This window comes from Polyodon spathula, chromosome 50 (genome assembly GCF_017654505.1).
Source record: "Polyodon spathula isolate WHYD16114869_AA chromosome 50, ASM1765450v1, whole genome shotgun sequence".
In the NCBI taxonomy this organism is placed as follows: Eukaryota; Metazoa; Chordata; class Actinopteri; order Acipenseriformes; family Polyodontidae; genus Polyodon; species Polyodon spathula.
In genome coordinates, this window is record NC_054583.1 from 1,231,388 (window position 1) to 1,258,012 (window position 26,625).

Sequence of the window (26,625 nt, forward strand, 5' to 3'; positions counted from 1 at the left end):
AGCGAAGCGGATTCACAGTTTAGCCTGTGCAGAGGGAGTCTTATTACCAGCAGTAATCGTGCTGGTTATCATCACAGGGAGGGGAATCAGACTCCCGCTGCACAGCGGTGTGATCCAGTCCTGGTTTCACTAAGAGTTTAATAATCAGACACACCTGAGCTTGTTACCTAGACACACTGGGGGCTGATCAAGCTGGTAGTAAAACCTGGGATGGATCACACTGCTGTGCAGTAGGAGTCTGATTCCCATCCCTGTGATGATAACCAGCATTCTTATTGCAGGGATGGGAATAAGACTCCTATTGCACAAGCAGTCTCTCTTCCCACAGTTTTCTTGTATAGTGATGGATTAGCTGTGTGTGTGTGTGTCTGTCTGTCTGTGTGTCTGTCTGTACTGACATCATTAATACTATGCCAAATTACAGCTGTGTGTCTCTGGAAGTGTGTGTGGTCTTGTCTCTCCTCTCCCCCCTCCTCTCCCCCCCCCCCCCCTCTAAGACCTTCACACACACCAGAAACTCTCTCCTCTCCCCCCTCCTCTCCTCCTCCCCCCCCCCTCCTCTTTGTCAGGAGGGGGGGGAGGGAGCTTCTTTCCTCCCCCTCTCTGCCCTTTCTCTCTCTCTCTCTCTCTCCTCTCTCCTCTCCCTCTCTCCCTCCTCTCCCCTCTCTCAGTATCGCTACCCCCGCGAGATAGGTCACGTCAGTCCCATTCTCCTCCCTCGGTCGCTTGGAATTCTCTACCCCTCCAGTTCTCTTGATCGTAGTGTCGTCGAGTCTCCCTCTTTCCCACCCTATTCAACCAGGTTGTGCTCCCTCTCGCAAGCCTCTCCCTGCCCCTCCCTGCTGTGGTGCTGATTGCAGTGACTGCCTATCTACTTCTCCTCATGGGGGCGCTGTGGCTTCAGCAGTGCATCAGGGTAAGAGGCGGGAGCAACGCTCCTTAACTCTTTCACGCATGAAAGAGTTTAGCAGATACATATATTTTTCATTGTTTATATGGGAAAAAAATTACAAACGTTTCCACTAGAAGTCTCTCTCAGGGTCTTCAGTGTGAATTCAATGGCAAACGTTTCCACTAGAAGTCTTTCTCAGTGTCTTCAGTGTCAATTCAATGGCAAACGTTTCCACTGGAAGTCTTTCTCAGCGTCTTCAGTGTAAATTCAATGGCAAATGTTTCCTCTAAAATGAGACTAGCATGCATTTGCTTGCTAGCCTTTTGTCTCCTTCTACATATGAGGTTACTGTGCATCACGATATTGAAATTTATACAGCTCTAGCCAAAAGTTTTGCATCACCTGTAGAATGAATTAATTTTGCTTCATAGAGTCCAGTGAAAGCTGCTGAATAATGTTCCCTTGTTAACATATTGAATTCCACCCCCTCTATATAGAATTAACTCCCTCAGCTTCATAGAGTCCAGTGAAAGCTGCTGAATAATGTTCCCTTGTTAACATATTGAATTCCACCCCCTCTATATAGAATGAACTCCCTCAGCTTCATAGAGTCCAGTGAAAGCTGCTGAATAATGTTCCCTTGTTAACATATTGAATTCCACCCCCTCTATATAGAATGAACTCCCTCAGCTTCATAGAGTCCAGTGAAAGCTGCTGAATAATGTTCCCTTGTTAACATATTGACTCTTATATTAACTCTGTTCCTCTCCCGCCAGTCTCGAGGGCTGTGCCCGAGCTGCTGTCAGTGTGAGAAGTGCGCCCCCTGTGGCGGGTGCGAGTACTGCCTGGCCTGCGCAGAGTCATGTGACTGCCGGGTCCCCTCGCTGAGGGGCTGTCTGGATAGCGCCTGTCCCAGGAGCACTGTGAGTACTGCTGAGCGAGTGTTTGCCTCTCTCTCCCTCTCTGTCTGGCTCCAGTCGCCTCTGGTTACAGCGTCTCTCTGTCTCTCAGGACTGTCTCCAGGTCTCCACCTGCTGTCCGCTGTGCGACTGCGCCTGCACCTGGCAGCCACCAGAGTGCGAGAGCGTCAACTGCCTCTGCTTTGAGATCAAGATGAGATGAGAAAACTGGAGAAGAGCTGGCTGGTGAAATAACACAGAAACTGCAGACAACTACACAAAACTGAAGAGCTGGCTGGTGAAATAACACAGAAACTGCAGACAGCTACACAAAACTGAAGAGCTGGCTGGTGAAATAACACAGAAACTGCAGACAACTACACAAAACTGAAGAGCTGGCTGGTGAAATAACACAGAAACTGCAGACAACTACACAAAACTGAAGAGCTGGCTGGTGGAATAACACAGAAACTGCAGACAACTACACAAAACTGAAGAGCTGGCTGGTGAAATAACACAGAAACTGCAGACAACTACACAAAACTGCAGCAAAGGATTTTCACCAGAAGTGATAAAATTGCCACGGCTAAGAAGAGGAAAGAGAATGGATTTTAAAAAGCACCCCTCCTCCTCAACTTTGAATGCATTTGAGTTTCAGTTTTATTTAATTTGAACTAAAGTTTAATGTTTGTTTCTAATGTACAGATTTATTAAATATATAATTTTTTTTTTTGTTGCATTGCTTTTTTATACAAACGATGTACAAAACACATACAATTAAAGCACAGAAGCTTGACGTTTTATTTTCTTATTATTTCAGTGTTTCCCGTTGCCTCTTTCTCACGTTTGCAACCGCTTGCCGTGTTTTCGGATCGCAATCGCTCACACACCGTGCTTTAGTTTGTATTGTGAATCCAGGCGGCCCTGGCTAGGACTACAGCTCCCAGCATGCCTCTGCACCCGCGGCAATGGTGAGGAATGCTGGGAGCTGTAGTTCTGTAACTGCAATTCGCTGGGCTGTATTACCTTGTTTTGCTCAGTCTGTGTTGCTTTGAGTTCAGGAGCTGCTCTGCCGTAGTTCTTGTATTGTGAATGGGGGACATCCCTGGCTAGGACTACAGCTCCCAGCATGCCTCTGCACCCGCGGCGATGGTGAGGGATGCTGGGAGCTGTAGTTCTGTGTTGCTTTGTTCAGGAGCTGCTGGGAGAAGCTCTTTTTAACAGCATGCTGCGGATTGCAGTTTTGATCAAAGAGGTGTTGGGATTGAGGAACGGAGAATTGGCCTCGGAACGCAGTAAACTAACAGACACCAAGAAGGAGGGATTGCATTGCAGCGTCAAACTGAAAAGGACTGTGGGTGTCCAAATTTACCCACAGCCAGAAAAACACAACACAATTTGTTTGTATAGATTTGTCAGCTATTCTTTAATTTAGAATTTTCAATTTGAATCAATACTTCGACACACAGAAGACACACACCAGTTCTTGAATTATAACCATGTTGAAGTGTTTACCGGGAGACAGGATATTATAAAACAACTCACAGGGAATAAACACACTACAACATAACAGCTGTAAACACACAGAGACAGAGGCACATGATTGAACCGGTGGTTATTCGACCCTCCTTTCAATCTTGGGAGTGTGGGCGGGGCCTCAGTGGATTATGACATTGCTGGGAGGCGGGGCTTGTTTAGTAGGCGTGGCCGGCAACAAACAGTGATTCGCTGGCTGCAGCTCCCTTACCAGCAGTACCCATGTACTTGCCAAGGGAAGCCTGGCTGTTGCTCTGAAACAGAAAAGAGAGAAAATATTAATAAATACAACTCTATAATAGCACTAGACCCTGATATTGATGAGATCCAGCCCTCTGAAATGTCTTTATAATATACAGCACTAGACCCTGATATTGATGAGATCCAGCCCTCTGAAATGTCTTTATAATATACAGCACTAGACCCTGATATTGATGAGACCCAGCCCTCTGAAATGTCTTTATAATATACAGCACTAGACCCTGATATTGATGCGATCCAGCCCTCTGAAATGTCTTTATAATATACAGCACTAGACTCTGATCCAGCCCTCTGCAGTGTCAGTAGACCCTGGTGCCAGTCCAGTCCCCCCCTCTCTCCTCACCAGCGCTCTCTTGATGTATTCCTCCTGGGCTGCCTTGGCGTTCTCTTTCTTCCCACCCCATGCTTTGAGAGCAGATGCCTGCAGAGCTCTCCCGTAGGAGAAGGTGAGGGCCCAGGGCTTGGGCAGAGGGCACTGGTTGATGGCGTTCAGATTGATGGAGGCGTCCTCCTCACTCTGCCCACCAGACAGGAAGGTGATGCCTACACAGAAACAAAGAAAAACACAAATAAAATCACAAATATCTATCTATATAATACATGAATGAATGCTATGAGCCATTTGAAAAGCAAACAGAGAGATGTTTAAAAAACTCTGACCCCTTTGAATCCAAAGACCATCGCTTTCAATTCAAAACACAAAATGTCTCGTTTTTCCAATCACTCGACAGCACAGAAATGTTCACTAACGATCAACACAGCGAGAACACGTTAAAACGATGTCAAGCTGGTGCGTTCGCGTCTCAGAGAAACCGGAGAGGAACGGGAAATCAAAACAAGCTAAAGGAGATCCCTCCGAATAAAGCCGAAGCGCTAACGGATAACGAGACGGACCGCCTGCATAGCCCGGAAGCATGACGCTTAAAAAAAACTCCCGACTGACCCTCTGAACCTCGTCTTCTTTAAAATCAGCATCGCAGGGGGGATCGAGGATTAGAAAAAATAACAGACGCGCCTCTTCAGAGAGTTACAGGATCCATCCCGGCTCTCTGCAACGGCTTAGAAACTCCGCCCTCGCTCTCGTAGTTTATGACATCACAGAAACCCTGGATGGAATTATTTTTCTGTAACTCACTGAAGCCCATCTATTACTCTCTCTATATATAATATCTTTATATAAAAAATGAAATTATACCAATCGCCACTATATGAAAGCAGCTGAACAAGTCACAGTTATGTCTCTCTACTATATCCCTTAATGTCCCGTCAAAAGAATTGATCAGGAATTGAGCCCCGACCTGGCACTGCGGGGGGCACGGTGCGGCGCAGGGCGGTGACAGTTGCCATGGCGATCTCCTGGGCGGTGTATTTGTGGGTGCAGGCCTGACCGGCGGTGACCATGTTGGGTTTGAGGAGAGTCCCCTCGAGATAGACGTGATGATCAGACAGCGCCTTGTACACTGCAGCAAGAACCTGAAAGAGGAGAGGAGAGAGGGATGAGAGAGGAGAGAGGGATGAGAGAGGAGAGAGACAGGATGATCAGACAGCGCCTTGTACACTGCAGCAAGAACCCGAGAGAGGAGACGTCACAAAAGCAGCTCATACAGACAGGCAGACAGACAGACTCACCTTCTCCGTCACGTACTGACAGCGCTTCAGATCATGATCTCCGTCGGGCAGGATCTCTGGCTCCACAATTGGGACAATACCATGCTGAGAGAGAGAGAGAGAGAGAGAGAGAGAGAGAGAGAGATTACAGACCTCCACAACACCACTATACGGACAACGTTTGACAGAGAGATAATGTTTATTATTATTAAAGGTTTATAATCATGTTGATTCAATAATAAATCTATTAAGGGTTACTGATATTGCTGGGATGATAAGGGGGACTCTCACCATCTGGCAGATGCTGGCGTAGCGGGCGAGCACATTGGCGTTCTCTATGATGGCAAGGTGGGAGGGCGTGGTCGGGGTGATCTTCAGCACGCAGCGCCACTTCGCAAAGTCTGCGCCGTCCTTCTTGTACTGGGCACAGCGCTCGTACAGCCCGTCCAGACCTGGGACCAGTATGAGAGGGAGGAGGAGGGTCAGGGCACTGGGAACCAGTTCAGTAAAGATTAAATACACTGGGAACCAGTTCAGCACACTTCAAAAGTGCAGAACCCCACCCCAGACTCCTCCCCACTGCACCAAACCACACCCCTCCCCCACCCCAGACTCCTCCCCCACTGTGCTAAACCACACCTCCCAGACAGTTGATAGACAGCCAGGCAGCTCTGGGTCCAGACAGCGAGAGAGGAGGACCATGGGAAATGTAGTTTGTTACCTTGGGTGGTAGTCTCTCCATTAGTGCCAGCCAGAGGAACGACACCCTTGTCAACCTGCCAGAGAAAGAATGAAACAAAACTTGCATAAAACGTTAATGGAGACTCCTATTGCACAGCAGTGTCACCCAGTCCAGGTTTCACTACCAGCTTGATTAGCCCCCAGTGTGTCTAGCTAACAAGCTCAGGTGTGTCCGATTATTAAACTCCTAGTGAAAGCAGGACTGGATCACACTGCTGTGCAGCGGGAGTCTGATTATTAAACTCCTAGTGAAAGCAGGACTGGATCACACCGCTGTGCAGCGGGAGTCTGATTATTAAACTCCTAGTGAAAGCAGGACTGGATCACACTGCTGACAATGACATGACTAAAACACAGAGCTGCTCGCACCTTGATCCCCACGACCATGTCCCGGCTCTTCACGTACTCAGTGAATTGCCGCCCGCAGTCCGTTTTCTGGTAGAAGGTCTCGTGGAAGAAGATCACCCCCCCGATGCAGGGCTTCACGCGGTCGTCCGCGCTGAACAGCAGCTGCCGGTAAAACCGCCGGTTCTCCTCCGTGTTCTCCGTGTTGATCTGGGCCATGCGCTTATCCATGCTGCCTGCGGGGGGCGCCAGAGGGAGGGAGGGAGAGAGAACATGAGGTTTATATATATATATATATATATATATATATATATATATATATATATATATATATATATATATATATATATATTTTTTTTTTTTTTTTTTTTTTTTTTAAGTGTTGCCTTTTATATTTCGCAAGCGAACTCGTAGAGACAGACCCCCCCCCCCTCCCTCCCCCTCCCCCTCCCCCTCCCCCCATTTCGAGCACAAGAGAACAAAACAAGGGCACCCAACACACTGAAACTGAAGCCATTTTGTTTCAAACCTGGAGCCGGCCGTGCGCATTAACTATAGGGTACCCGGAGCCAAGATGGCCGCCGCATGGACACAGTTTCACATCTACTGACTCGGCAGTCTATCTCTAATTATATTTATATACATATACACACACACACACACACACAGCTATACCTCTATCTGTATGATATGTGTTTAATTAAATTACCTGTGGATTCGTCAGCAGCCAGGATACCCTTGCCTGGGGCTACGATCCTCCGAGCGATGTCAGAGAGCTCCTTCTTCTGCTCTGTGGTGAGGAACGGGTATTGATGAGGCATCCTGAATCTGAAAGATGAACCGGGAGAGGAATTAGCACGGGGGGGGGGGGGGGGGGGGTAAACTTTACAGACTCCTGTTGCACAGCAGTGTGATCCAGTCCAGGTTTCACTACCAGCTTGATTAGCCCCAGTGTGTCTAGGTAACAAGCTCAGGTGTGTCTGATTATTAAACTCCTAGTGAAAGCAGGACTGGATCACACCGCTGTGCAGCGGGAGTCTGATTATTAAACTCCCAGTGAAAGCAGGACTGGATCACACTGCTGTGCAGCGGGAGTCTGATTATTAAACTCCTAGTGAAAGCAGGACTGGATCACACCGCTGTGCAGCGGGAGTCTGATTATTAAACTCCTAGTGAAAGCAGGACTGGATCACACTGCTGTGCAGCGGGAGTCTGATTATTAAACTCCTAGTGAAAGCAGGACTGGATCACACTGCTGTGCAGCGGGAGTCTGATTATTAAACTCCTAGTGAAAGCAGGACTGGATCACACCGCTGTGCAGCGGGAGTCTGATTATTAAACTCCTAGTGAAAGCAGGACTGGATCACACCGCTGTGCAGCGGGAGTCTGATTATTAAACTCCTAGTGAAAGCAGGACTGGATCACACTGCTGTGCAGCGGGAGTCTGATTATTAAACTCCTAGTGAAAGAGAGGACTGGATCACACCGCTGTGCAGCGGGAGTCTGATTATTAAACTGAGAGAGAGAGAGAGAGATTAGAGAGAGAGAGAGGGGGGGGGGGGGGGAGAGGGAGAGAGAGAGAGAGAGAGAGAGAGAGAGAGAGAGAGAGAGAGGGGGAGGGGAGCGCAATTGTTAATCATGTCTTAGCATAGCCGCATCCCTTCCTCTCACAAAACGTGGCTTCCATTACACAATGTCGACAAGCCAGGAAACGTGTCATTATAAAAAAATAGCAAGTCACGATGATGAAATAAATTGTAAAAGCGAGAGAGTGTGGAGGCGAGGAGAGATAGGGAGAGAGAGAGAAAGGGAGAGAGAGAGAGAGAGAGAGAGAGAGAGAGAGAGAGAGAGAGAGAGAGAGAGAAGGCCAGGAGAGAGAGAGAGAAGGCGAGGAGAGAGAAAGGGAGAGAGAGAAGGCGAGGAGAGAGAAAGGGAGAGAGAGAGCAGAGAAGGCCAGGAGAGAGAGAGAGAGAGAGAGAGAAAGGATAGAGAGAGAAGGCGAGGAGAGAGAAAGGATAGAGAGAGAAGGCGAGGAGAGAGAAAGGATAGAGAGAGAAGGCGAGGAGAGAGAAAGGATAGAGAGAGAGAGAAGGCGAGGAGAGAGAAAGGATAGAGAGAGAGAGAGAAGGCGAGGAGAGAGAGTTAGAGTGAGAGGAGAGAGATTTCCCCACAATGAGTCTGGCAGACACTTCTATTTATTTATTAAAGGGACTCGGGTCTGTAAGCCTTTACCCAGTAGGACCGGGGCAGGGATTCTGCGACACAGGGGACAGCGCGACATTTGTAGCCGTATTTTGATTTCAGGGTCCCGGTCGATTGGTGGGACCGGGATTTCAAAAGCACCGAGCACGTACAAGAAACAAACCAAAAAAAAAAATTAAATTAAAAAAAAAAAAAAAAAATTCATAAGCCCGGAAACAAAACGTGAAACTCTCTCTCCGTGTGTTTAATAAGAGACTCCCATTACAGAGCAGTTTGATCCAGTCCAGGTTTAACATTAATTATGTTATCTTAATAGTAATGATTATTATTTTGGGGCGCTTGCTTGTAGACACCCCCCCGTTGCGTTACAACTTTACAAAATGCGCAGCACCGTTAAACGTGTACCGCTATTTGCATGTATGAATATTTAAATGCATTTAAATACTGTATTTTTAAAGATGCAACACGATTCTAACACTGACACAAAAAAAAACCACACACACACAACCAGACTGAAATAAAGACATTTAACATTTCATCAAGTTTAAAATTAAACGTTGCTCCGTTTGCTAAACATCTCTCCTTCCTTCCTTCCTTCCTTCATCTCTCTCTCTCTCTCAAAATAGCCAATTAATAAAACCCTTAATATAGAAAAACAGCTTATTTCATTTAAAATGTGGTTAATTAAATGATCGTTTTACCGTACTAACCGGTCTGGGCTTATTGCCAGGGATAATGCATTTCATTTTGACCCGGTAGCAGCTTTTAATTCCAAATCTAGTACGCATGAGGTTCAGTAATAAAAATAATATAATAATAATAATAATAATAAAATGAATAATATAATAATAATAATAGAACAATAGATAATACAGAGTCTGAGAACAGCATTGACACGTTTATACCACATGTAGGCATCATCACACCTTTAAAATAAATTATTTTACTTTTGATATATATATATTTATTAAAACTGTGTGTGTTTTTACAATATTAGAGTATATTGCTGTTTTGCCGTGTTCATAACTACAAATCACTCTCCTTCTCGTTTAAATTCAACCCCCCCGTCCACCCCCCCCCCCTCTCTCTCCTCCTCTGCTATGATGTAACCGACTCGACCTTGCAGTTTAAGAACAGTTGCAATGCAGCAGTGTTTATACATTATTCTATTGTCCTATTTAAACAAGATCGCTGTTTTTTTAAACAGCTGTATAACACGTACCAATATTTTTTAAAAAAGCCTCTTCTCACCTGTTTTAAGTGTATATTCCGCTTTTTAAAGGAAGATGCTCCTGCAATGGAAGCCGGTTGCAGTGTGAGAGTGACGCACCTTCTCTGCCTCTCTAATGCAAGGGGAGGGGGGCGTGGCTCGAACGCTTCCTCGCGTTCCAAAGAGGCGGGGATAGAACGGGGATTTATTTTTGGTCCAGCACAGCGTGATTTATAATTAGGGTTATTTAAAAAAATATATATGTAATTATAGTTATACTGTTTTGTTAGGTTTTTTTTTTTTTTTTTTTTTTTTTTTTTTTTTTGAAAAAATACAGTGCCTGTTATGTCACGGACAATAAAAACGCGCTGAAATTCTAGCGAATGCTTTGTGCGGCTATTTTAAATCGTCGAGAGAGAGAGAGAGAGAGAGAGAGAGAGAGAGAGGAGAGAGAGAGAGAATTCAAAAACAGCACACAGATCTTTATCAATACTCATCAGTCACTATAAATATTTCGATAGCAAAATCAATAATTAAACTGAAACCTCTAAATGTCGACAGTTACCCAGAAATCGCACCGGCTAAAGCGTGTACTTGCTATATACCTTCCTATCTTAAGCAATGATCGCGGGGGGGAGGAGTTCTGTATGCTGTTTTAATGAGAGTGTCAAAAGTTATTATATTAAAATATTCGGATGTCTTCATCGAAGCTTGTCTCTCTGCCTTGTCACCTTGAAAAAGCGGCTTGCCCTTTAACAAGGGGGCGGGGTTCGGAACGCGGAGGTCGAGTTGGAACGCCGAGGAGGCGGGGTTCGGAACGCAGAGATCGTGTTGGAACGCCGAGGAGGCGGGGTTCGGAACGCAGAGGTCGAGTTGGAACGCCGAGGAGGCGGGGTTCGGAACGCGGAGATCGAGTTGGAACGCCGAGGAGGCGGGGTTTCTTTCTTCAATGAAAGGAGCGGTCGGATGGGGGGAGAATTTAGAACGCGGGGGCGGGGTTTGGAACGGTCCTCGGTCGCCGCCCAGCTTGTGAGCGGACGTGCCTGCGAGCACACACCCGGGACAGGGGACTGGGAGGGACGGTTGTGACCTAAGGATATGATTTCTCAAGTGATCGGTTTTTTTTTTTTTTTCACGTTACTTCTGCATGATTCAGTAGGTAGGGCGGGCAACTCTTAATCATATTAGACTGGCAGACCCCACTGTGTACGAGGCTCTAGAAACGTACGAACTGCCATCACAAAACATGTGAATATAATTTAGCTCTGTTAATCTAAAACACAAAAATAAATACATCACTAAAAATATGATTTCTAAATATATATATTAGACGTCTTAGGAATTGATTTTAATAATAATAATAATAAACATTTAAAATTAAAAAAATAATAATTAAAGTGTTTGCGTTGGCCGGGAATCGAACCCGGGTCAACTGCTTGGAAGGCAGCTATGCTCACCACTATACCACCAACGCTTTACGGAAATATGAAAGGGGTCTATTGTGTACAGCGGAGCACACCCATGCTTTCCTGTGCTTTACCAGACCTCTCTGTGCTTTACAATGCTTCCCTGTGCTTTACCAGACCTCTCTGTGCTTTACAATGCTTCCCTATGCTTTACCAGACCTCTCTGTGCTTTACAATGCTTCCCTTTGCTTTACCAGACCTCTCTGTGCTTTACAATGCTTTTCCCTATGCTTTACCTTCCCTATGCTTTACCTCTCTGTGCTTTACAATGCTTCCCTATGCTTTACCAGACCTCTCTGTGCTTTACAATGCTTCCCTATGCTTTACCAGACCTCTCTGTGCTTTACAATGCTTTCAGACCTCTCTGTGCTTTACAATGCTTCCCTATGCTTTACCAGACCTCTCTGTGCTTTACAATGCTTCCCTGTGCTTTACCAGACCTCTCTGTGCTTTACAATGCTTCCCTGTGCTTTACCAGACCTCTCTGTGCTTTACAATGCTTCCCTGTGCTTTACCAGACCTCTCTGTGCTTTACCTTCTCTGTGCTTTACAATGCTTCCCTACAATGCTTGCTGTGCTTTACCAGACCTCTCTGTGCTTTACAATGCTTCCCTGTGCTTTACCAGACCTCTTTGTGCTTTACAATGCTTACCTATGCTTTACCAGACCTCTACCATTACACTGTGCTGTGCTTTTACTAGCCGAAACTTTTATAGAGAGTTATCATGTCGATAAAGAACAGCTGAAAGTGAATTTGAATTTGAGAGCGGGTGAGAGAGGAAAGAGAGACAGATCAATCTGAGATGGTTCTTTTGAAAGGCTGTGTTTCCATTAATAGCCTGGCATGCTATCTGTGATACAGCAGCGTCCCACTGCAACAAACTCAAAGCCAGCAGAATGTCAAGTTGTTCTGGAATACAATCAGAACTCCGGGAGACCTCTGACATTCCACTCGACTCCTCTTAAAGCTGCAGAGTCTGCTTTTTCGTTCATTGTAAAAGGTACAATTACAGACAGACAGGCAGACAGACAGACAGAGCCCCACAATCCTGTTCAGTTTGACGCTGCAGTATAATCCCTTCTTCTTGGTGTCTGTTTATTAAATTTACTACACCTCTGAGTCTCTCTAACTTCTCAGTAATTGCTAAAACAGGTTCCGTTAGGACAAGCTGTCAGTTCCAAACTCGGCGATGTCCAGCGTTCAGGGGAATTTCCTGTTAACTAAAGCTTAGAAAAGAGAATGGTTTAAACTAAAGATTCAAAACCACTCATGTAAAGTCTTTCTGATCATGTTAATAATCTAATAAGAGGTGAGAGAATGGTTTTTAAAGATGGTCAGCGCTCCTTTAAAGGGAGGGGTCAGTGATCCTGTTAATAAAGCTAATAAGAGGTGAGAGAATGGATTTAAAAGATGGTCAGCGCTCCTTTAAAGGGAGGGGCCAGTGATCATGTTAATAAAGCTAATAAGAGGTCTGGAGTTTTAAAGAGGGTCAGAGCTCCTTTAAAGGGAGGGGTCTGATCTGTTAATAAAGCTAGTAAGAGGTGAGAGAATGGATTTTAAAGATGGTCAGCGCTCCCTCAGTGATCATGTTAATCTGAGAGAATGGATTTTAAAGATGGTCAGCACTCCCATTTAAAGGGAGGGGTCAGTGATCCTGTTAATAAAGCTAATAAGAGGTGAGAGAATGATTTTAAAGTTGTGTCAGCGCTTTATTTTGAAAAGGGAGGGAATGTGTCAATTTACAACAGGGAACAGACGATTGGGCCACCCTTACTCTTCCTGTTTCCTTTGGACCGTAAAGGTTCTTGAGTACTGTCTGTCGCTGAGTGTGTGGTTTGACACCAACAGTCTCCGTAATGTCTTTCTTGGTGTGCAAGTCTGTCTATTGTTTCTCGCTGACCCTTGAATGTCCAGGTTACATTTAAATGTCTAGTCAACTCTCTCCTTTATTCAACTGTTTCTTGTGTAAAGTGAGTGGGTTGTGTCACTCCCTTTATCAATGTTTAATTCTTGAAGACACAGTCTGTCACACCCCCAGGCCACACGCATCATGTCTCACACCTCACATAGTCTCTCCTCTCCTCTCTCTCTCTCTCTCTCTCTCCTCGCGTGCCCCTGTCTATCTCCTCTCTCTCTCCTCTTCTCTCCTCTCTATTTGTCCCCTCTGTCACAGTCTATCCAGACAATGTCTCAGACACACTGACTGTCTGTGTGTGTCAAAGCTCTGTGTGTGTGTGTGTCTCTCCTCTCTCTGTGTGTGTGTGTGTGTGTGTGTCTGTCTGTCTGTCTGTCTGTCTGTCTCTCTGTGTGTGTCTGTCTGTGTCTGTTACACAGACATCGCACAGCCAACTCTCTCATCGCTCGTTCACCTCATACACACGTGACCTTTAAACAGCTCACAGGACTTGTGTGTTTCACACAAGACACACAACAGTGTCTGATCTGTCGCAACAGTGTTGTGTGTGTGTGTGTGTGTCTGTGTGTTGTCTGTAGCGTGTCTGTCTGTCTGGTCTGTAAATGTCTTTTTTGTTTTATGTGAGTGTGTGTGTGTGTGTGTCTGTGTGTGTCTGTCTGTGTGTGTGTACTGTGTGTGTGTGTGTGTCTGTGTGTGTCTGTGTGTCTGTGTCTACTGACATCATAAATACTAGGCCAAATTACAGCTGTGTGTCTCTGTGTTTTTGTGTGTGTGAGTGTGTCTGTGTCTGTCTGTCTCTGAGCGAGTCTTTGTCTGTCTGTTAGTGCCATTTCTGGTGTGTCTGTGTGCAGACACACACAACTGTCTCACTTGTATGACGCCCAATGCTGTGTGTGTCTGTGTGTGTGTGTGTGTGTGTGTGTGTCTGTCTGTGTGTCTATGGTGTGTGTCTGTCTGGAAATGTGTCTGTCTTGTCTCTCCTCTCTCCCCCTCTCTCCCCCCCTCTCTCTTTCTGTGTGTGTGTGTGTCTCTGTGTGCTTGACAGGTTCCAGTGTGCCATTCTCAATGTGCACTGTGTGTTGTGTGTATGTGTACTGTGTGTCTCCAGCAATGATTCACACAGCCCCCCTGAGTTTCAATAGCCATAGTTTTATATATTATACTGGACTGTGGCTCCAGCAATGATTCACACAGCCCCCCTGAGTTTCTCTGGCCATAGTTTTATATATTATACTTGTGGCTCCAGCAATCCTCACACAGCCCCCCTGAGTTTCAATAGCCTGGACTGTGGCTCCAGCAATGATTCACACAGCCCCCCTGAGTTTCAATAGCCATAGTTTTATATATTATACTCTGTGGCTCCAGCAATGATTCACACAGCCCCCCTGAGTTTCAATAGCCTAGTTTTATATATTCTCTGGCATTGTTGACAACACTATACAGTGTGTCTCTGTGTTTCTTGCCACAGTTTTATATATTATAGTGGACTGTGGCTCCAGCAATGATTCACACAGCCCCCCTGACTGAGCCATAGTTTTATATATTATACTGGACTGTGGCTCCAGCAATGATTCAGACAGCCCCCCTGAGTTTCAATAGCCATAGTTTTATATATTATACTGGACTGTGAGAGAGCAATGATTCACACAGCCCCCCTGAGTTTCAATAGAGTTTTATATATTATACTGGACTGTGGCTCCAGCAATGATTCAGACAGCCCCCCTGAGTTTCAATAGCCATAGTTTTATATATTATACTGGACTGTGGCTCCAGCAATGATTCACACAGCCCCCCTGAGTTTCAATAGCCATAGTTTTATATATTATACTGGACTGTGGCTCCAGCAATGATTCACACAGCCCCCCTGAGTTTCAATAGCCATAGTTTTATATATTATACTGGACTGTGGCTCCAGCAATGATTCACACAGCCCCCCTGAGTTTCAATAGCCATAGTTTTATATATTATACTGGACTGTGGCTCCAGCAATGATTCACACAGCCCCCCTGAGTTTCAATAGCCATAGTTTTATATATTATACTGGACTGTGGCTCCAACAATGATTCAGACAGCCCCCCTGAGTTTCAATAGCCAGCAATGATTCACACAGCCCCCCTAGTTTCAATAGCCATAGTTTTATATATTATACTGGACTGTGGCTCCAGCAATGATTCACACAGCCCCCCTGAGTTTCAATAGCCATAGTTTTATATATTATACTGGACTGTGGCTCCAGCAATGATTCACACAGCCCCCCTGAGTTTCAATAGCCATAGTTTTATATATTATACTGGACTGTGGCTCCAGCAATGATTCACACAGCCCCCCTGAGTTTCAGCCCCCCTGAGTTTCAATAGCCATAGTTTTATATATTATACTGGACTGTGGCTCCAGCAATGATTCAGACAGCCCCCCTGAGTTTCACTAGCCATAGTTTTAAATTAATATACTATTATAATATTTTACCTTTTTGCTGTTGCTTTTCAAAGTTGAAAGCGTGAATATAGCTGAGTGTGTCTTCTGTAGTCGGGGCGGGGCGAGCCAGTCGAGCTGCGTGCGGCTTCGAATCATCGAGGATCGCAGTATTTAAGTGCTGTGACTGACCCCTACCCTTTAACAGAGACACGCTAAATATAGCAGCAGACTGTCGGGGCAGGTAACGGGAGACGCCCGGGTTGTTAAGTGACATTAGAGAGGAAAAGGGCAAGGGGTCGACAAACCAGACGAGTAAAACTATCCATTAAAACCATCTGCCCGCAACCTTTTAAAACAAATACACTTATATTTGTTAAGTGGTTCGTTATCTTCTCTGTGCTTTGAGAAGGGGGCTGGTTCATTATCTTCTCTGTACTTTGAGAAGGGGGCTGGTTCGTTATCTTCACTGTGCTTTGAGAAGGGGGCTGGTTCATTATCTTCACTGGGCTTTACTACGCTGTGCTGTGCTTTTACCAGGGGGATAACAAAGCACTACACTTCTGATCTATCCCCTCTTCCTCTATCCCCTTCCCTCTTCTTCTCCACTCTCTCTCCCTCTACCCCCTCTCTCTTCTCCCCTCTCTCCCTATATTTCCCCTCTCTACCCCCTCTCTCTTCTCCCCTCTCTCCCTATCCCTCCCCTTTCTAACCCCTCTCTCTTCTCCCCTCTCTCCCTATCCCTCCCCTCTCTACCCCCTCTCTCTTCTCCCCTCTCTCCCTATCCCTCCCCTCTCTACCCCCTCTCTTCTCCCCTCTCTCCCTATCCCTCCCCTCTCTACCCCCTCTCTTCTCCCCTCTCTCCCTATCCCTCCCCTCTCTACCCCCTCTCTTCTCCCCTCTCTCCCTATCCCTCCCCTCTCTACCCCCTCTCTTCTCCCCTCTCTCCCTATCCCTCCCCTCTCTACCCCCCTCTCTCTGAATAGAGAGGAGAATGTGAGAGAGGGATAGGAGAGAGAGAGAAGCTCCCCCTGAGCAGGATAGGGAAGGGAGAATGGGGGAGAGAAGAGGGGAGAAGTGAGCAGGGACTCCCTATCCCTCCCCTCTCTACCCCCTCTCTTCTCCCCTCTCTCCCTATCCCTCCCCTCTCTACCCCCTCTCTTCTCCCCTCTCTCCCTATCCCTCCCCTCTCTACCCCCTCTCTTCTCCCCTCTCTCCCTATCCCTCCCCTTTCTAACCCCCTCTCTTCTCCCCTCTCTCCCTATCCCTCCCCCTCCCCTCTCTCTTCTCCCCTCTCTCCCTATCCCTCCCCTCTCTACCCCCTCTCTCCCTATCCCTCCCCCTCTCTCTAGCCCCCCTTCTCTCGCCAGTAATGACCTTTCCACAGAGCTCTAGAACCCTTCCTCTCTTTCAGTAACTCAATCCCTCGCTCTTTCTCTCTCTGACCTTCAACAGAGACTGTGGCATCCTCCTCACACCTGCCCCCTCCCTCCCTCCCTCCCTGTCTGTCTGTGATTCATATATAAGACAGAGACAGACAGATAGACAAATAGACAAATAGATAAATAGATAGATAGATAGATAGACAGATGGATATATATATAGAGAGAGAGAGAGACAGATAGAGAGAGATAGACAGACAGACAGCTAGATAGATAGATAGATAGAGCTATAGAGATAGACAGACAATATAGATAGATAGATAGATAGATAGATAGAGACACACAGACAGAAAGACATACAGACAGAGACAGCTAGATAGATAGAGGGATAGATAGATAGATAAAGAGACAGACAAACAGATAGATATAACAAATTAAAATATCTGAAAAAAAAGTAGCGTTGGATCCATAATAACTATATTTGTCATTTAATTAAAATATTATTAATAACATTTTTAATAAATATCCCCATTGCTTTATATATAGGCAGAAAATAGCATCCGGCTCCTATCTGGCTCGAAGACTGGAAGAGAGTTGGCTGGTTTTAATGCAATCTGTCGCCACACGCGAGCACCGTGCATGAGAGAGCAAACAGCCTGAAGCTCGGCGAGCGGAGTTCAGACCTGCACAGAGTCACGATTTCATGCAGGCTGGTTTTTATCCGCAGTGCCGCTGCAAATGCCTATTTACGGCGCCCTCAGGCGGCGTCAAAGCGCTACTGCAATGCAATTATTTATTTATCAGCAGAAGCCCTTATTATAATATAATAATCGATGTAGAAATAAATACACGAATGAATAAATAAATATCGAAATATATAAATATTATTTATTTATTTATTTACTAAATTATTATTTTTATTTCGACTTTTTTCTTTTTTATTTATTTATTTATTTTTAATTTTGTCCTAAAATATCCTGCATAAATAAGAGCAGGCAACTGGAGTCTGTTTAAGTAATATATAATATAAAAAATAAACACAAGTTATATGAATAATAATATTCCGCCCAAACAGGGACTTGAACCCTGGACCCTCAGATTAAAAGTCTGATGCTCTACCGACTGAGCTATCCGGGCTCGACGTGCAGTGTTTATTAAAACGATAGCTAGCTTTGACGAAGTTTTTTGTTTGCCTAAACGTTACCAGGGGCCCTGAATTGAATAAAAGTCGTCTTTTTTTTTTTTATCCCGGGGTAGTATTTGAAAGCGGTCGTCTCAATGTGGTACGCGTACCGAAACACGTTTCAGAAAGTGGTATCCGTCAGATTTTGGTACATGTGCAATCAATTGTGATGTGCCGGGTGTTTTGCTATTGTCAAAAAGAGGTCCATTTACCATTAAATATACCTTATGTTTTTGTAAACCGTTAATTAGACTGTTTTTTCTACAACCCATTACTTACACACACATATATATATATATGACCCAATGTATTGCATATGATAAATATTCTCGTACTGTTTTTTTTATATTATTATTATTTTTAATCCCCGTACCTGGAAATGCTTTTCTGCAAAAGTGAAACTGTTAATTAGTCAGTTTTTTTTGTTTGTTTGTTTCTTTTAAAGGACAAAACTGAGTAATTCGTTTGGCAGTGTGAGCGCCATTCAGAAAAACAACCTATTAATTAATTATCTATTAATTGTGATTGTGTTTTGGGGCTCGCTCATCTACTGATTATCGCCTGTGTTTTAGTTCGGCTAACAGGTTTTGATTAGACGACATTACAATGACAAATTAATGACAATTGTGTTTTGTTTTTTTTGTTTGTTTGTTTGTTTTTTTTAATAAAACACTGTTATTTTAACGGTTTCGCAGATGCAAAGGCGTCAGTGAATTCAAGAAGGAAGGAAGAAATAAATAAATAAATAAACGACACAGTTTCTCAAAATGGCAAAGCGCCGGGCTTCCCTTACTTAAAATGCCGGCCGGGCGGCTTCACTCGCTATAGAAGCCTACCCGCGCCCCTGGCCAGTGTGGGCACGCACGGCGTTGCCAGGTTCGCGGTTTCCCCGCGGTATTTGGGCTACTTCACAAACACAGCCGCGGGAAATCTTAAGGAGTCGCGGGTTGACATTGTAATTAAATTAGTGGTATAACTTTAAAAAACTGAAACTCTTTTTCATGTTTTGCAATATTGTTTGGCACACAGAGCCTGCATTTAGAGTTTCAGTAAAGGGATCACGCTGTTAATTCAGTTGCTGGTCTGGTGTGAAAATGGATTTGTCCCTTCAGAGCTTCTGTACGCTGACAGTGACTTGTAGTTTTTATCAAATTTATACCACATATAATTTCTTAAGAAAGCTTTTTTTTAATGCACAGGCATGCATGTTAACTATAAGCTCGCTTCACGTTAAAACAAACAATTGGGCTGTTTTTGGGGGCTATTTTTGAAGTGCCTTTGGGCTATAAACCCTGCAGAAATCTTGCAGCCCTGCAGCTTCCTTGTTACAGTTTCTGTTGCGATGAGGCGGTCGATTAGGGACGGGGCTCGGTCTGTAGGTTTCGTTTTAGCTCTCCTCGGTTTTAGACACGCCACTTGGATTGTTCATCAGCGTTAATCAGTTAATCTCATCATCATCTCAGTGTATTATCAGTATACAATGGGCAAGTTGTAGTTTATTGGTTTGTTCGTTGTTTACACAAAAGAAGTTGCCGCACCCTGATTATGGAGCTGTTATAATCCGTGCAATACCCTAGTTATATGAATAGTAGCACATTCCATTTAAAATTAAACAAGCATATCAACAAACAACAACCAGCAAAGCAACGAACGCAGCTTTTATACGGATTTTTATACACGGCATCCTAGCTCATATTGGATTCTATAAGTGACTTTACAAAAAAAAAAAAAATCGATTCCGCTGTTCATTGCAGCCGCTGTTTATCGATCAGTTAGTTAAATCGACTTCAAATCAAAACAGTGTTATTATTATACACGGCATCCTAGTTTATTATTATTTATTATTGTTATTATTATTATTAGTTCATATTGTATTCTAGCAGTGTATTATTATTATTATAGTTCATTTGTATTCTTGTTATTATTACAAACCCAAGATCTGGCCGCACCCTGATTATGGCACTGTGTGAGTATATAACTTATGCATTACTATAGCAGTGTTATTATTATACTAGTTCATATTGTTTTCTAGCATCCTAGTTCATATTGGATTCTAACAGTGTTATTATTATACACGGCATCCTAGTTCATATTGGATTCTAGCAGTGTTATTATTATACACGGCATCCTAGTTCATATTGGATTCTAGCAGCGTTATTATTATACACGGCATCCTAGTTCATATTGGATTCTAGCAGTGTTATTATTATACACGGCATCCTAGTTCATATTGTATTCTAGCAGTGTTATTATTATACACGGCATCCTAGTTCATATTGTATTCTAGCAGTGTTATTATTATACACGGCATCCTAGTTCATATTGGATTCTAGCAGTGTTATTATTATACACGGCATCCTAGTTCATATTGGATTCTAGCAGTGTTATTATTATACACAGTGGCATCCTAGTTCATATTGGATTCTAGCAGTGTTATTATTATACACAGCATCCTAGTTCATATTGTATTCTAGCAGTGTTATTATTATACACGGCATCCTAGTTCATATTGTATTCTAGCAGTGTTATTATTATACACGGCATCCTAGTTCATATTGTATTCTAGCAGTGTTATTATTATACACGGCATCCTAGTTCATATTGTATTCTAGCAGCGTTATTATTATACACGGCATCCTAGTTCATATTGGATTCTAGCAGTGTTATTATTATACACGGCATCCTAGTTCATATTGTATTCTAGCAGTGTTATTATTATACACGGCATCCTAGTTCATATTGGATTCTAGCAGTGTTATTATTATACACGGCATCCTAGTTCATATTGTATTCTAGCAGTGTTATTATTATACACGGCATCCTAGTTCATATTGTATTCTAGCAGTGTTATTATTATACACGGCATCCTAGTTCATATTGGATTCTAGCAGTGTTATTATTATACACAGCATCCTAGTTCATATTGGATTCTAGCAGTGTTATTATTATACACGGCATCCTAGTTCATATTGGATTCTAGCAGTGTTATTATTATACACGGCATCCTAGTTCATATTGTATTCTAGCAGTGTTATTATTATACACGGCATCCTAGTTCATATTGGATTCTAGCAGTGTTATTATTATACACGGCATCCTAGTTCATATTGGATTCTAGCAGTGTTATTATTATACACGGCATCCTAGTTCATATTGGATTCTAGCAGTGTTATTATTATACACGGCATCCTAGTTCATATTGTATTCTAGCAGTGTTATTATTATACACGGCATCCTAGTTCATATTGGATTCTAGCAGTGTTATTATTATACACGGCATCCTAGTTCATATTGGATTCTAGCAGTGTTATTATTATACACGGCATCCTAGTTCATATTGTATTCTAGCAGTGTTATTATTATACACGGCATCCTAGTTCATATTGGATTCTAGCAGTGTTATTATTATACACGGCATCCTAGTTCATATTGTATTCTAGCAGTGTTATTATTATACACGGCATCCTAGTTCATATTGGATTCTAGCAGTGTTATTATTATACACAGCATCCTAGTTCATATTGGATTCTAGCAGTGTTATTATTATACACGGCATCCTAGTTCATATTGTATTCTAGCAGTGTTATTATTATACACGGCATCCTAGTTCATATTGTATTCTAGCAGTGTTATTATTATACACAGCATCCTAGTTCATATTGTATTCTAGCAGTGTTATTATTATACACGGCATCCTAGTTCATATTGGATTCTAGCAGTGTTATTATTATACACTGCATCCTAGTTCATATTATTCTAGCAGTGTTATTATTATACACGGCATCCTAGTTCATATTGGATTCTAGCAGTGTTATTATTATACACGGCATCCTAGTTCATATTGGATTCTAGCAGTGTTATTATTATACACGGCATCCTAGTTCATATTGTATTCTAGCAGTTATTATTATACACAGCATTAGTTTATTTATTCTAGCACATTTTCCTAGTTCATATGCCTTCAGTTTTGTACACTGCGGTTATATATATATAGAAGTAATGTGTTGCTGAATTGATTAATTGATTTTCTGTGTTTCCTGTTAGATTGCTGTCTTGCCTATCAAAGTCTCCAGCCCATCTCTCCCAGTGCTCCCAGTTCTCCCGGTCTGCTCCGGTTTGCTCTCTCGCCATGCCGTCCCCACACTCGAATGCGCGCTGCCGGCTGTACCCTGGCTCGGATGTGACGCGGTGGCCCGTCCCGAGCGAGGGGGTGGGCTGGGGGGTGGAGTGCCCGCAGTACAGCCCGGTCCGGTACACAGCGCCGGCTGTGATCAGGGGGCCAGAGTGGGCCGACCCAGAGATTGGGTGCGTGTCTGTCTGTCTCTCTGTCTCTGAGCGTCTGTCTGTTTATATCTACTGTGTCTGTCTGTCTGGCTCTGCGTCTGTCTATGTGGCTGTCTGTTTGTGTCTCTGTCTGTCTCTGCATCTGTCTTTATCTGTCTCTCTGTCATTCTGTCTGTACATCTGTCAGTGTGGATATCTGTTTGTGTCTGTCTGCAGGCCTGGAAATATTGGATTCGTTGCACAGCAGTGTTATACACGTCCTCCTGGTTTCACTATGAGTTTAATGAGACATGTCTTGGTCTACTCAATCATCCTGTTACAGCTATGTGACTGTCCCCTGGATACATCTCCTGACCTGCACCCTGGCTCGACTGCAGGAGTCTGCCGTACAACCAGCTCTCTGATCCAACGGTGGCCCGGCCCCCGAGCGAGGTGGTTCCGTCTGGACAGTCTTGTGTGGCAGGCTAGGACCACCCCTCGCCCGGCTCAACACAGTATCGTGTCAACCAGGAGACGCAAGAGGACAGTCCTGTCTCACCCTAGTCGGACACAGAATAGTCAGTGTCTTGGACAGACTAACGCATGGTTGATCCAACGTGGCCCAAATCAGAAAGTTGTGTCCTGGTTAGTTCCTGCAGAGCCGTCCAACGCCTGTAGTCTGCGTTCTGGGTCTGTCCCGTCATTCACCTATAACTGGACGGTCTGTGAATAATGAGGCTCCCGTTGCACAGCAGTGTGATCCAGTCCTGGTTTCACTAGGAGTTTAATAATCAGACACACCTGAGCTTGTTGCCTAGATACACTGGGGGCTGATCAAGCTGGTAGTAAAACCTGGACTGGGTGACACTGCTGTGCAACAGGAGTCTGATTTTCATGACTGGTCAGTCTGTCTATGTTCTATCTCATGCTGGATCAATCTGTGTCTTATCAGTTGTGTCCTGGTTATTTCCTGTCCCCACAGAGTGGACAACGGGTTCTGTCCTCAGTTCAATGCGCTGGACGGTGCAGTGGACAGACGCAGCCACGAGGGCACTTACAGAGTAGAGAACGGCTATCCACTGTGAGTGAGACTGTGTGTGTGTGTCTGGCTGTGTGTGCGTCTGTCTGTATTTGTGTCAGTGTGTGTGTGTCTGTCTGTCTGACTGTGTGTGTGTGTTTTAATAATAATAATCTGTTTCCAGGAACCCTCATGGTCGAACTGGGATTACTGGGAGGGGCTTACTGGGACGCTGGGGTCCCAATCATGCTGCCGATCCCTCATCACCAGGTCCTGTGTTTTTTTTTTTTTTTAAAAAACACTTTAAAAAAAAAAAAAAAAAAAAAAAACTACATTTCCCAGCAGCCATAGTGTATCTGCCCCAGGGCAGGCTTGGAGTTGTAGTTCTGCACTTTCAGTCAGGTTACATCTTTCTAGGGCTATAGGGTTCTACATTAGTTTTAATAGACGACATCTCCCAGCAGCCCCTTCAGGTTCTCTGCAGGGCTGACATTTGTGGGCTGCCCCAGGGCAGGCTGGGAGCTGTAGTCTGACCCCCGCCCCTGTGTTTTTTTTTTTCTGCCAGGTGGAAAAGAGACAGCGAGGGAAGGAAGGTTTTGCACCCGGGTTCAAAGAAGTACATCTTGCAGTTTGTGTCAATCAAGCGCAAGGACTGCGGAGAGTGGGCTATTCCAGGGGTGAGTGTGTGTGTGTGTATTTGTTTATTTAGCGACTCACAGAGACTAGGGTGTGTGAACTACGCGTCAGCTGCAGAGTCTCTTACAACAATGTCTCACCCCAAAGACGCAGCACAAGGAGGTGAAGTGACTCGCTCAGGGTCCCACACAGCGAGTCAGTGGCTGAGTTGAGATTAGAACCGGGGTCCTCCTGGTTACAAGCCTGTTTCCTTTAACCATCAGACCACATCTGTGTGTCTGTCTGTCTGTCTGCCTGTCTCTGTCTGCCTGTTGGTCTGTGTGTGTGTCTCTCTGGGTGTCTGTTTCTCTTTCTCTGTCTCTGTGTTCCTCTGTGTGTGTCTCTCTGTGTCTGTCTCACTGTTAGTATTTGTATCCATGTCTCTGACCACTAAGGGGAAGTGTGCAGTTGTAATTTCCTTCCCCTCTGAAACGCTGATACTGAATCGGTTCCTTGCAAACTCAGCTTTCAGGATCAGTAACGATGCTGGTTAAGAAGATCAGGTGTGTCTGATTATTAAACTCCTAGTGAAAGCAGGACTGGATCACACTGCTGTCTCATTTCTCTCCCTGCTTTCAGGGGATGGTGGACCCAGGGGAGAAGGTGTCAGTGACTCTGAGGAGGGAGTTTGGGGAAGAGGCCCTGAACGCACTGCAGCAAACAGAGGAGCAGAGAGAGAGGCTGAAGCAGCAGATCACAGAGCTCTTCAACAGCTCCAGCTTCCAGGTGAGCGGGTCGATCACAGATCTATTCAACAACGTTCAATCACAGAGCTGTACAATACACTGAGCTTCCAGGTGAGAGGGTTGATCACAGAGCTGTTGAACACTTAATCTGTCAGGAGAAATAATGGACCACAGAGCTATCCAGCATAGTCAGTCACAATCTCTCTCTCTCTCTCTGTCCTCTCTCAGGTGTATAAAGGCTACGTAGACGATCCCAGAAACACTGACAATGCCTGGATGGAGACTGTAGCTGTCAACTACCACGATGACTCTGGTGAGTTAAACTACATCTCCCAGACTGCTCTGCTCACTGCTTGGTTCTGGCTGTATTAACCCTGTACTGGTTCCAGTATCTATCTGTATTAACCCTGTACTGGTTCCAGTATCTCTCTGTATTAACTCTGTACTGGTTCCCTGCAGGTTCTAGTGTGGCCCAGTTGCCTCTGGAGGCCGGTGATGACGCTGGGAAGGTGGCCTGGGTGGAAATCGACTCGACCCTCCGGCTGTACGCCAGCCACGCCCGTTTCCTCGAGATCATCGCACGGGAGCGAGGCGCGCACTGGGAGTGATTGTGTAACACACACACACACATGCATGACATCATCGCACAGGGTGTGATTGCATGACACCATGGCGCAGTGGGTGAGGATCATTGTGGAGTGCGTTCAGGGCTGGGAATCAGACTCCTGTTGCACAGCAGTGTGATCCAGTCCAGGTTTTACTACCAGCTTGATCAGCCCCCAGTGTGTCTAGCTAACAAGCTCAGAGTGAAGCTAGGAATGGATGCATGTGTAACCAGTGTGTTGAGTACTGTGCTGCACTTGGAAATAAAAACTACAGACAGATTTAATTTTGACTGTGTGCTGTTTGTACAGAAGCTGCTGTCTCTCCCTCCATCTCTCCTTTCCCTTCCCACCCACCCCTCTCTCTCTCTCTCTCTCCGAATTCAGATTAAACTCAAGGACAGCAGGATTGTTATCAAAGCAATTCCAAAACAAATTATACAAAATAAAAAACATCACACCAAGTGATAACTTCTCTGTCTCTCTCTCTCCCCCTGTCTTCTGTCTCTTCTCGGTCTCTCTCTCTCCACCTGTCTTCTGTATCTTCTCTGTCTCTCTCTCTCCTCGTCTTCCGTCTCTTCTCTGTCTTTCTCCCCCTGTCTTCTGTCTCTTCTCTGTCTCTCTCTCTCTCTCCCCCTGTCTTCTGTCTCTTCTTTGCTCTCTCTCTCCCCTGTTTGTCTCCAGTCTTTTCTCTCTTACCCTCTCACTGGTAACAGACACAAGGGCACGATGGAACGCCCACGTTACTAATGTTTCTTCTTCCTTGCTGCTGCCTGACTCCTGCTGTGCCAAAATAACAGAGCAAAACACAATAAGAAGAAGCATTCCCTTTTCATTTTGTCTCGCTCATCCTGAGGTGGGTCGCTGGGACCCGGGTGCAAGTCGGGTACGTGGTCTCACATTACGCAGGATCAGGACCCGGGCAGGGGTGAAAGGGACTGAATTCACTTTCTCCCATTCTCTTGTCCTCTCTCTTCCACCCACCCCCCCCCCCCCCCCCCCCCCCCCCCCCCCCCCCTCCCCCCCCCTCTCTCGGGGGGTGTCGCACCTCCCCTCTCTCACACTCCTCCACCACAGGACGACTCCTCTCGCTTTCATCCTTAGTCCAAATGTCTCCTGTTTACACAGAAAACACAAACATACTGGCAGAGCGGTTTCCCTCTGCTTTCATCTCTCTGGGTCTCCCATTAAAGTTGCAAACCGACTCTAGCGGTGACACAGAAACGAGGACCACTCTGCTGGTTTGTGTGGGTTTGTAATAAAGAACCAGGATTGTGGGGCTCTGTCTGTCTGTCTGTCTGTCTGCAGCTTTAATGAAACTAAACTCT

The 26,625-nt window shown here is 45.0% G+C and overlaps 3 protein-coding genes and 2 non-coding genes across 6 annotated transcripts; 2 read left to right on the forward strand and 3 right to left on the reverse strand.

Annotated features, from left to right (window-relative positions):
• The first annotated feature begins 775 nt into the window (after positions 1-775).
• On the forward strand, positions 776-3,379 carry si:ch211-198p11.6 (keratin-associated protein 5-4). Its single transcript, XM_041238755.1, has 3 exons — positions 776-916; positions 1,669-1,815; positions 1,904-3,379. The coding sequence occupies exons 1-3, from the start codon at positions 884-886 to the stop codon at positions 2,012-2,014; spliced, it is 291 nt and encodes a 96-aa protein (XP_041094689.1). The 5' UTR covers positions 776-883; the 3' UTR covers positions 2,015-3,379.
• Positions 3,199-15,650, reverse strand: LOC121306824 (fructose-bisphosphate aldolase A-like). 2 transcript variants are annotated; one of them, XM_041238753.1, is made up of 9 exons: positions 15,543-15,650; positions 6,992-7,110; positions 6,307-6,518; positions 5,918-5,972; positions 5,488-5,648; positions 5,218-5,301; positions 4,887-5,061; positions 3,932-4,131; positions 3,199-3,581 (listed from the first exon to the last, which is right to left on the reverse strand). In XM_041238753.1, exons 2-9 carry the CDS (start codon positions 7,101-7,103, stop codon positions 3,486-3,488), a joined length of 1,095 nt encoding a protein of 364 aa, XP_041094687.1. In that variant the 5' UTR covers positions 7,104-7,110; positions 15,543-15,650; the 3' UTR covers positions 3,199-3,485. The 2 variants fall into 2 exon arrangements, with proteins under 2 accessions (XP_041094687.1, XP_041094688.1); XM_041238754.1 differs by lacking the exon at positions 15,543-15,650 and adding an exon at positions 9,736-9,834.
• Positions 11,097-11,168, reverse strand: trnag-ucc. Its single transcript has one exon. It is a non-coding gene; the product is annotated as a tRNA-Gly (tRNA).
• A 2,284-nt stretch (positions 15,651-17,934) lies between the features above and the next one.
• Positions 17,935-18,007, reverse strand: trnak-uuu. Its single transcript has one exon. It is a non-coding gene; the product is annotated as a tRNA-Lys (tRNA).
• Positions 18,008-18,148: 141 nt separating this feature from the next.
• nudt9 (nudix (nucleoside diphosphate linked moiety X)-type motif 9) lies at positions 18,149-25,579 on the forward strand. The gene is made up of 8 exons (XM_041238720.1): positions 18,149-18,184; positions 22,098-22,358; positions 23,299-23,397; positions 23,519-23,604; positions 23,900-24,011; positions 24,589-24,735; positions 24,924-25,008; positions 25,155-25,579. Exons 1-8 carry the CDS (start codon positions 18,149-18,151, stop codon positions 25,301-25,303), a joined length of 975 nt encoding a protein of 324 aa, XP_041094654.1. The 3' UTR covers positions 25,304-25,579.
• Positions 25,580-26,625: the final 1,046 nt, after the last annotated feature.

What these genes read in the sequence shown, in the direction of transcription:
- si:ch211-198p11.6 (XM_041238755.1), top strand. Translation starts at nt 884, where the DNA reads ATGGGGGCGCTGTGGCTTCAGCAGTGCATCAGG. An exon ending in GGCTTCAGCAGTGCATCAGG is followed by an intron (nt 917 to 1,668) that starts GTAAGAGGCGGG and finishes CTCTCCCGCCAG; the next exon opens with TCTCGAGGGCTGTGCCCGAG. An exon ending in GCGCCTGTCCCAGGAGCACT is followed by an intron (nt 1,816 to 1,903) that starts GTGAGTACTGCT and finishes TCTGTCTCTCAG; the next exon opens with GACTGTCTCCAGGTCTCCAC.
- LOC121306824 (XM_041238753.1), bottom strand. Translation starts at nt 7,103, where the DNA reads ATGCCTCATCAATACCCGTTCCTCACCACAGAGCAGAAGAAGGAGCTC. An exon ending in ACATGGTCGTGGGGATCAAG is followed by an intron (nt 5,973 to 6,306) that starts GTGCGAGCAGCT and finishes TTTCTCTGGCAG; the next exon opens with GTTGACAAGGGTGTCGTTCC. An exon ending in CGTGCCCCCCGCAGTGCCAG is followed by an intron (nt 4,132 to 4,886) that starts GTCGGGGCTCAA and finishes GTTTCTGTGTAG; the next exon opens with GCATCACCTTCCTGTCTGGT.
- nudt9 (XM_041238720.1), top strand. Translation starts at nt 18,149, where the DNA reads ATGTGGTACGCGTACCGAAACACGTTTCAGAAAGTG. An exon ending in TGCCGATCCCTCATCACCAG is followed by an intron (nt 23,605 to 23,899) that starts GTCCTGTGTTTT and finishes TTTTTCTGCCAG; the next exon opens with GTGGAAAAGAGACAGCGAGG. An exon ending in GAGAGTGGGCTATTCCAGGG is followed by an intron (nt 24,012 to 24,588) that starts GTGAGTGTGTGT and finishes CCCTGCTTTCAG; the next exon opens with GGGATGGTGGACCCAGGGGA.